General features: G+C 37.0%; 1 protein-coding gene across 1 annotated transcript; it reads left to right on the plus strand.

The window, feature by feature from the left end:
• Window positions 1–2222: 2222 nt before the first annotated feature.
• Window positions 2223–4198, plus strand: LOC149260802 (GDSL esterase/lipase At5g03810-like). The gene is made up of 5 exons (XM_089380697.1): window positions 2223–2490; window positions 2759–2889; window positions 2989–3222; window positions 3504–3759; window positions 3855–4198. The coding sequence occupies exons 1-5, from the start codon at window positions 2223–2225 to the stop codon at window positions 4046–4048; spliced, it is 1083 nt and encodes a 360-aa protein (XP_089236823.1). The 3' UTR covers window positions 4049–4198.
• Window positions 4199–10671: the final 6473 nt, after the last annotated feature.

Consider the following 10671-nt stretch of genomic DNA (forward strand, 5'->3'; position numbering starts at 1 on the left):
AGATTATATGGTTAATTGAAGAAGTTTATTTCCACTCCATTGATAACACTTAAAGATAAAATTGGTTAAGTGTTGGTTTAGGCGTAGTCCATATAGTTGAGTATTGGTGAAAAGAAAAATTATAGTGGTGTCACACCCACCTATAGGTGGTTGGAAGAGTACCTTAAGGATAGGGTTGTGACACGAGCTCTCTCGGGTGTGGAAATTACAAGCTCTATTACCTCTTCTTGCTCAGTTGGTTCAAGGAGCTCATTTTCAGGGAATTGAATAAGGGAATTCTGTTTATCGGCATGCTTACCGCTCAAAGGTCACTTCCAGGCTTCTTGTGTGGTTAATGGGTGGGTTTGTCTATGATGTTGGGATAGTGAGTTTTCTAGATTTTATTGACTGTAATGGTAAATTCTATCTGTGCTTACTTCTTGGGGTTACCTCATATGGTCTTAGGTTGAGCCCCGTTTCTGGGGTAGTGTGTACATCCTCTCATGTTGTTCGGACTAAAGGGTTTTTTGTGTTTTTATTTTGGGCTTCCAATTGTGAGTTATGTTCTTGTATCATTCTTGGTCTCTTAAGGGTCCTCGTTCATTTTGCGGGGACAATGTTCGAGAGTGTCTGTGGGTCTGTGGAAAATTGGTCGAAGTCATCCTTGGTAGAGTTGGGGGGTGTTGTGTTTATAGTCTCTAGTGGAACCTCTAGTTTTGCTCAGCCTCTTCAGGTGCCCCTCTTCCTGGGTGGTTGGTATTGCTCTCTCTGTTGCAGGAACTCTTTGAAGTGCTCTCAGTCTTGGTCGTTCGGACTCCCCGCTGCATGTACAATGCCTCAACAACGAGGACAACCGCACCGTGGGGGTGGTAATTTCGGCAATGCAGATCATCCTGTTCTACACTCCAGTTCGTCTTCCAAGAATACAATTTGCAGAGAGTGTGAATGTGAAGTCGCGCCATCTCCATCTCACTCTCTAGGATGAATTGAGGCTTGCGCAACAACGGAATCTTTGGCCGCGCAACTTCAAGACATTCATCTTAACATTGACATCATTCGTGACCACATATATGAAGACCATAATGAAATTGTTGCATATATGAATGATATCTAATAAAGTCATAATGAAATATTGGAACAACTGGATTCTCTCCGTCGTGGCCACTGGCGGACAAATGACCACCTCTACAGTCTTGAAGCTCGAGTAGAACATATAAATTTGCACATCCATGAGCATGTTGGATACTTTGCAACTCCTCGTGTACTTCCTCCCCATCCCTCTCCTTAATATGTTGTCATTGGTCTTTATTGTTTTTTGTCTTTTTTCTTCGTGCATAATATGGCTTCTATGCCACCCGAAAATAATATCTGTCAAATTTGATGGAGGACGTACTCCGGTCCCAATTCCAACCAATCTAATTGGAATGAGAAAAAAAAAACCATATAGACGCCTTATCTAACCTTTGTTTTCATGAAAATGTAATAAAAGATTTTCAACCACAATTTTTTTTTTAAATCCATTGAAATAGCATGCTTCAAATATACAAAATCTAATTATCAAATTTTGTCAAAGTATTGATGAAGTAATAACATTCCAAATCTGAAAGAACGAACAATTTTTTTAATTCCAAATTTGAAAGAGTGGATTATTTTATAATAAATAGATTTTATTTTCAAAATAATAAATTGCTATATACAAATATTCAAATACAAAAGAATATTAAATCCATAACATATATCAAATTTGAAAATGTTCGTTGTGAAAATCAGGAGTGTTCGGTGCCAAATTCTGCGTTTATAAAAGCGGGTGTGCGTAATGTATTTCATTAAGTCGGCGTGAACAGGACGTTCCAATGGACCTCAGTGTCAAGATGTACGGGAGTTTAATACATTAAAGGGCCATAGAATTGTTCGTGACCACGTCCAGATCATTTGAATATGAGAATCTTCCCTTTCACTTCCCTTTCACATCATCTCAATGCACCAGCGTTGACAATGTCGATTGATAAGAGTTGGAATTTTGAATTTAAACAGGAACTATAACCGAAGAAATGGGAGTATTCAGAAAAAATCCTAGCCGTATTTGACAATTTGCCAGTCACGGGTCCGTCAAATTCCATCCCGTGATAAGTCACGCAGGCAAGTAACTAATCGCTATCGTCAACTGCCTGATGTAAAGTTTAAACCCATCAATCTGCTATTTAACGTGGGTATCTCTGGCAATTCAGACAAAGTTTTTAGCTATGGAGGGGCGTCTTAATGTTTGTATTGTCACATGTCTGACTATTTTCCTAGCATTTAGTGAATCAGATTTAATAGACGCAAAAAGAAAGGCAGCAAAGCCTTTGGTGTCAGCCATATATATATTTGGAGATTCCTCTGTAGACCCTGGTAATAACAATGGACTCGCAACAATTGCGAAGGCCAACTTTCCTCCATATGGGAGAGATTTCGTGGGTCATAAACCCACTGGTCGATTTACCAATGGAAAATTAGTAACTGATATGCTCTGTACTTACTACTGCCCCGCCTTTTTCATTTTTGATGTACAAAGAAAATCTATCATGGCTTGGTTTGCATGGCACGACATAGAAACTGATATTAGGCTTCTTTTATAAGTGATTCTAATTAATCCAGTAGAGTTTTCTGTATAACGAACACAATTCTAGGACCGTTATCATCCTTTGGAAAAATGTTCAAGTTTAATTTTTCCAATTTTAGTACTCTTATTATCCTTTGGTAATAATGTTTATGTTTAGTTTTTCCTTACTGTATACAGCCGGATTAGCAGGCCTTCCAGATATAGTGCGTGCATATTTGGATCCTGAATTCCAAGGACCTCGAATTCTGACAGGCGCCAGCTTTGCTTCTTCTGCTTCTGGATACGATGATACTACCTCACTCACTGATGTTAGTACATGCTTTATATGTGATGCTATAGCGATATATAAGGATTTAGACATATAGAAAGACATGTCATAGCTGAAATATAATGTTGAATTAATGCAGAATGTTCTGACTCTGGGGCAGCAGCTGGAGAATTTCAAGCTTTATCGAAAGCAGCTTGTAAATATGGTAGGCGGGGAGAATGCCAGCAAGATAATATCGGGAGCCTTGTTTGCGATAAGTACGGGAACCGATGACTTTGCCAATAATTATTATTTCAATCCCATTACTAGAGCACATTATACTGTTACAGAGTACCGGGATCTTCTTCTCGACTCCCTCTCAGAATTTATACAGGTGATCATATTGTCTTTACATTAACGATGATGTTTCAAATATGAATGTTTAGACTTTACGAAAATCGATTAGCAATGACTTGACTGAATTTATTAATAAAATTGATCAGGGATGACTTGATTTGTTGTGTTATTTAATAAATTGATGACGATATATATATATATACTTGAGCTTTTAATATTACTCTTTCAATGTTATTATTCTTATAATCATGAATGCATAATTACCAAATGGAATTTTGCACCGATAAAGTTGTGATACCAAATGACTTTGTGACACAGAATATTTACAGGGAAGGTGTCACCCTATTTGGGCTCGTCAGTCTTCCTCCTTTTGGATGTTTGCCTTCGCAAATTACTCTCCACAACCTGATCGGTAACGCGTGCGTTGATGAGTTTAATGATGTTGCGATGTCATTTAATAAAAAGGCTGCATCCTTACTAGAGACTTTGAAACCCACACTTCCTGGTATTAAAATGGCTTATATTAACATATATGACAAGCTGCTTGACATCATAACCAATCCCCGTAGATATGGTAATATTCTTGCTCTTTCTGATCCCTTGATGCTTGAATAAATTTGGAGGCGTTTATGTGCAGAGCTGGCTAACAGTTTATAAATTGTGTGGAAGGATTTGAAGAAGTAAGGAGAGGTTGCTGCGGAACGGGTTTGTTGGAGACATCTATACTGTGCAACCCCATCAGCCCACTCTGCTCCGATCCATCGACATACGTGTTCTGGGATTCTTTCCATCCAACAGAAAAAGCTTACAATATTCTCGCCCAAGACATATACTCACAGCTTGTTTCGTTTCTGCGTCTGTGAACAGCTCGGAAAGATAATTTTTTATACTTCAAGTAAATACGTAATAAGTTGTCCATTGATGATGAGAAGCTACATCAAATAAAACCATACATGGAAATAATTCAGAGAAGCGAGAAGCGAACCACCATATGTATACATAATCTCCACACTGTCCATTAATACCATCTAATTGTATTCGTTGGAATCCATCTTTATACATTTCCAGCTTTACTTAGTACCATGCAATATGTTACAAATAAAATAAAATAATGAGAATCCAATATCTGATCTTTCAAAAAAATAACTGGAGCTTGGGGTGGTTGAATTCTACTTTTTAAATTTGCATGGAAAAATACCAGTTATTTATTTATGTTTATTTTTCAATTAATTGATAATGACATCATAAAAAATCGAAGGAAAAACATGTTTTGGGAATCGAGAGTAATAGCATTGTTAACAGTGTGTCAACTACCCCAAGGAGGGCCATGTGATGTAACGGCCACCAAGTTTGTATATTTTTTTAATGAGAATGAACGCTTTCGAAACATATAGGGTCAAAGATTTACTAACGAGAATGAAACCTTTCGAAGAGAAGCTTGGCAAATATAAGGTCCCGTTTGAGATTGGTTTACAACTAAAGTAATTGATTACTCTTGATGATATCCTTTATCATTAAGTTCATCAATGATAATAAAATTTTGAATGATTTTCTTTTATATTTTTAATTTAAATTTAAATTTATTTTAATATTTAAAGCTGAATATATAGTACATTTTTATTGTAATTAAAGGATGAATTTATGATTGAATGTTTTGATCATACAAATTTATTACAATATATTGTCATATGTATAAAAGATCATGATGATGAATTATCTTAGTGAAAGGATTATTGTTATTGGAGTGGCCAGTGCCAAGCTTAGTTATCTTAATAATTATAGGGAAGAAGAAACGAAGTGGTGGTTGAAAGTAATTTAGAAGTTGAGTTGTCCTCCTAAAATCAGAATTTTCATTTGGTTTATGTTGGAAAATGAGTGAATATGGGGCACTAAGAAAAAAAGAAATTGGTTAATATGGGGCACTGGGAAAAAAGAAATTGGCTATGTTGTTTGTGTAAAAATTATTGTCAAATTATAGATCATCTTTTTGTTCACTATCCTTTCATGAAAGGTTATATGGAGAGAGTTATTGAACATATTTAACCAATAGCTCAAGTGGGATAATCTTTTAGTAATGGAATGTTTGGAAACTTGGCTTGTAGATTGATCCATATCACATTATTTGAAGATATTTGAAGAAGTCGAACTCCATTTGAAGGATATGCATGTCAAATATGATGGTATTATCTCTAAGGATAATGTAATAAAAGACCAATCAAAGAGGATTATGGATGCCATTGCCTATGAAAATAAGTCAGATGAAATGGGTAAGCCGAGTGAATAAAACTATGAAATGTGAAACCGTATTAGCATCCTCATTACCAAGAAAGACTTCATAGAAGATAAGAAGATCAATATCAACATTATTGAGAAAAATGTGGGAATACTCATTAATATTCATGGAACAAGGCATCATTAAATTGTTATTCAAATAGAATATTATCATAGACCAAAAAGTACTACAAATTGGAGAAGCCACAACCAACATTACATGGAATCAAAGGAAAGAAAATTATGCAACAACTAGTCGGGTCAATGATTAATAATGAAAAATAATTGAGATTATATGGATGGATCATCATCAATGAAAATAGAAATGTCAGAATATAAGGAAATCCTATTATTTAGATTCATCACATGTAACACCCTTTACTACAAATCTTTAGGGTTAAAGGTTTTTGAAGGAAGGTACTACATTATTACCCCAAGGGGGGAATATATGATGTTAAATGTATATGATATGACCCCAAGGAGGGACATATATGGAGTTAAATGCACATGTAATGTGTAAATGTATATGTAATATGGTTTTCCTAGCGATGAAGCGTCTAGATGTATAATGCACGAATAGGTATATATGGAGATCATATAGTCATTATTGAGGACATAATTTGGATGTATGAATAGATTTAGGCATTTGGAGGACGTTCTCCTACTCATTAAGTCTTTATTGTGTAACTTACCTATATTATCTATATGGGTGCTCACAAGAAAATGATGCCCTCAAAAGTGGAAATGTGGTGTGTAGCCCTAAACATGCTTACATAACAATGAACTCACACAAGAATGCATGCACATTCTTGAAAGCATGCATGTGTTCCTAATCCTATATTATCAGTGATCCTAAATCGCCATTTATGTTTTCCAATTTACAGTTCTTAGGAATGCACACATAATATTAAAAGTGTGGTTTCACTTTTGAAATTGTGCATGCCCTTTCAAGAATGCATGCATGTTTTCAAAAGTGTGTGCATTTTCAAAAGAGTATCCACACTTTCAAGATCATGGGAATGTTTCCAAAAAAATGTGTGTGTGTTTTAAAAAAAAGTATGTGTGTTTTCAAGATTATGGGCACATTCTCAAAATTGTGTATGCACTTTCAATAACATGGGTGTGTTTTCAAAAGGACATGCATGCATGTTTAAGGATGGATGCATGTTATCAAAAGTACATGTGAATTTTCATGATCACATGCATGCTCTTAGGCCTATAATGTTTTAGAGGGAGGAAGGGATGTAGAGAGAAAGCGGTGGGGAGAGGGAGAGAGAGAGAATGAGAGACAGGTAGATGGAAACATAGAAAGAGTGAAAGAGTGATAGGTACAGAGTGAGAGGATATAGAGAAAGAGAGAGGTTGAGAGAGAAGTCAAGAGAGAAAGAAGGGGAATAGTAGAGAATGTAAAGAGAGGGAGAGTGAGAGGGGTAGAGTGGGGGAGAGGAGGGGAGAGAATGATTGAACATGGAAGAAAGTAATATATATCTATATATATATATATATATATATATATATATAGAGAGAGAGAGAGAGAGAGAGAGAGAGAGAGAGAGAGAGGAGGGGAGGGGGGGAGTGGGGGGACGGAGGGAGGGAGTGGGAGAGAGGAATGGGGGAAGAGAGAGAGGGAGAGAGAGGTAAAGAGAGACATATTGTGGGAATATCCATGTTCACACATATGTATTGTGTATGTGTGTGTGTGAGAGAGAGAGGTGGTATTACGAGAGGGGGGAGGGAGAGGGAGAGAGGCTTGGTAAAAGGGTGGGAAGGAAAAGAGGTGGAAGTAAAGAGATATGGGAAGATGATGAGATAGTGAGGAAGGAAGTGTGAGAGAGGGAGAGTGACGAAAGGGGATAGGGAGAAAGGGGATAGAATCGTAAACGTGATAGAGAGATAGGGTAGAGAAAAAGGGAGGAAGAGAGAGAGATGACGAGGGAAATAGGGGAAGGACAATGGCGTAGGGAGAGGGAGTGAGATTGGTTAGAGAGGGGTAGAGTGGGGTTTTATGAAACCAGCTCACAAAAAGATAGAAAAGAGAGATCGACGCCTTAGAATTCAGCCTCTTCGAGGGGGAAACCTCCTTTACATTACACAAATGAACAATTCTTGTATGATTCAAATGACAAAACCTCCTTTCTATATATAGGAGTCTAAGGAGTCACAATATAACCTAGCCGATGTAGCAATAATAATATAAAGCCACAAAAATAACAATAGAGGGATCCTGTGGGGCACACTAATAAAAATATGGGGACAATAGGGGCACAACAATATTAATAAGGGATACAACTACAATAGTAATGGGGTAATCACTAGTATTATAGGGACCTAACATGCCCCTCTCCTTCAAAAAAGTGTGGTCCTCAACGCTTGAGTAGTTCTAGATGCTTCTGTATAAAATTCTCATCCTCCCATGTGGAATATTCAGTGGATAAGTTCTTCCACTTGATGAGATACTCTGAAATTGATCGATTTCATAGCTGTCGAGTTCTTGTTTCTGTGACTACTTCTGGTTCTAATATAATTTTTCCTTCCTCGTCAAGTTCTGGAAATATTGTTTGAACTGGGAGCTTGTCGCCTATAACCTTCTTTAAACATGAAACATGGAAAACTGGGTGCACTCGAGACGCTGCAGGAAGATCCAATTTGTATGCCATAGTACCAATCTTTTACAACACCTTGTACGGACCATAATACTTTGGTGATAATTTATTATCCTTCTTAGCTTGCTTGAGGGACATTTGTTTATATGGTTGTAGTCGTAGGAATACCCAATCACCTACATCAAAACTTCTTTCGCTGTGATGTTGATATGCCTGTTGTTTCATTCTATTCTATGTCAACACGAGGTTATCCTTTAAGAGTTGGAGGACTTGTTGTTGATGTTCGATGTGATGTTCCACTGCTTGAACCTTAGAATTTTCTCTTAAACATGATGTGATGGATGGTGGCTGATATCCAAAAAGTGCCATAAATGGGGTCATTTTTGTTGCTGTATGGAAGGAAGTGTTATACCACCATTCAGCCAGAGGCAACCATTTGACCCATTGTGTCTATTTATCAGATACAAAGCAACGAAGATATCATTCCAAACATTTTTTTACTATCTCAGCTTGCCCATCAGATTGAGGATGATAAGATGAGCTATGAGCTAATTGAGTACCAAGACAAGAAAATAATTTTGTCCAAAAGTTTCCAGTGAAAATGGGATCTCTGTCACTTACAATAATCTTTGGGTTTCCATGTAGCTTTTGAATTATTTCCATAAATGCACAAAAGTGTGCATACTTGGTAAGTCTATCAACTGCCACCATGATGACACTCTTTCCATCAGACTTGGGTAAACCTGTGATAAAATCCATTGAAACCTCCTCCCAACATTGGCTTTGAATGGATAAAGGTTGTAATAGACCCAGGGTCTTAATTGTTTCAACTTTATTTTGTTGGCAAACCAAACATTCCTTCACAAAATTTTGAATATCCGAGTTAAGGCCATCCCAAAAAAATTCCTTCTTAACCGTATGGTAAGTTTTTAAAAATCCTGAGTTCCCTCCTAAGGGAGAAGTGTGCAATTCCATAAGAATCTTTTGTTTGAGTTGCGAATTCTTACAGAGGTATAAGCGATCTTTGTACCATAACGAATCATTTTGCCAGCTAAATGTATCAGATGTACTGACATCTTGTTGTAACTTTCGAATAAGTGCCCACACTTCTTCATCATTCTTCCATTCCTCCCTTGCTTCATTTATCCAATCTGGTTGGATAATAGAAATGGCGCACAACAATGCTTGCACATCCTCATCCTTTCTTGAGAGTGCATCTGCCACCACATTTTGCTTCCCTTTTTTGTAGATGATTTCAAAGTCATAACCCAACATCTTTGTGACCCACTTTTGTTGCTTTTCAGAGGATAATCTTTGTTCTAAAAGGTATTTAAGGCTATCATGATCCGTTTTTACCTTGAAGTGTCTTCCCATTAGGTAGGGTCACCATTTCTTAAGTGCATGTAGTATTTCCAACATTTCCTTCTCATAAATAGCTTTGTGTAAAAACTTTCCCTTGATTGGAAGACTTTCAAAAGCAATGGGCCTTTCATCTTGCATTAAAACGACACCAATTCCATTTCCTGAAGCATCACATTCCACAATAAAGGTTTTTGTGAAGTCCGATGTAGCTAAGACCGGTGCTTGGCACATTGCCTCTTTAAGATGTTCGAAGGCCTTTGTTTCTTCTGGAGTCCATGAAAATGCATCTTTCTTCAATAATGTTGTTAGAGGTGTTGCTATTCTCCCATAATTCTTAACAAACTTGCGATAATACCCTGTCAACCCGAGAAATCCTCGCAGATGCTTTATGGATGTGGGGATTTTCCATTCCTTAATGGCTTTAATTTTGCTAAGGTCTACCTTAACTCCTTCATGAGATACAATATGACCCAGATATTCCACCTCTTGTACTCCAAAGAAACATTTGGATCTTTTTGCATATAATTGTTTCTCCTCCAATAGTTGTAGCACCCTGTTAACATGTTCAACATGATCTTTCCAAGACTTGCTGTAAATTAGTATATCATCAAAAAATACTAACACAATTTTTCTAAGGAAGGGCTTGAAAATGGCATTCATAAAACCTTGAAATGTAGAAGGTGCATTGGTAAGGCCAAAAGGCATGACAAAAAATTCATAATGACCCTCATGAGTTCTAAATGTTGTTTTTGGAATGTCTTTAGTCTTAATTCTGATTTGATGATATCCTAAACGAAGATCCAACTTGGTGAAGTAAATTGATCCATGCAATTCATCTAGTAATTCATCAATGATAGGAATGGGAAACTTATCTTTAATAGTGAGCTTGTTGAGCTCCCTATAATTTGGACACATGCGCCATGATCCATCCTTCTTGCGCACCAATACTACTGGAGCAGAGAAAGAACTTTGACTAGGTTGAATTATACCAGCCTCTAGCATTTCTGCAACCATACGTTCAATTTCACTCTTTTGGGAATAGGGATATCTGTACAGCCTGATGTTTGGAGGAACACTTCCTGGAATCAGATGAATAGCATGATCATGATCACGAATAGGTGGGAGACCTTTGGGAGTCTCAAATACCTTGGAATGATTGTCCAAGACTTTTTGGAGATCTGGAGAAATAGATGATTCCGATGTGGAAACATCTAGCGAACATAATTGTGCAATTACACCTCTTTGTTCCT

The sequence above is a fragment of the Pinus tabuliformis genome, chromosome 6, assembly GCF_031772625.1.
Source record: "Pinus tabuliformis cultivar Carrire ecotype Pingquan chromosome 6, CPIR1, whole genome shotgun sequence".
NCBI lineage: Eukaryota > Viridiplantae > Streptophyta > Pinopsida > Pinales > Pinaceae > Pinus > Pinus tabuliformis.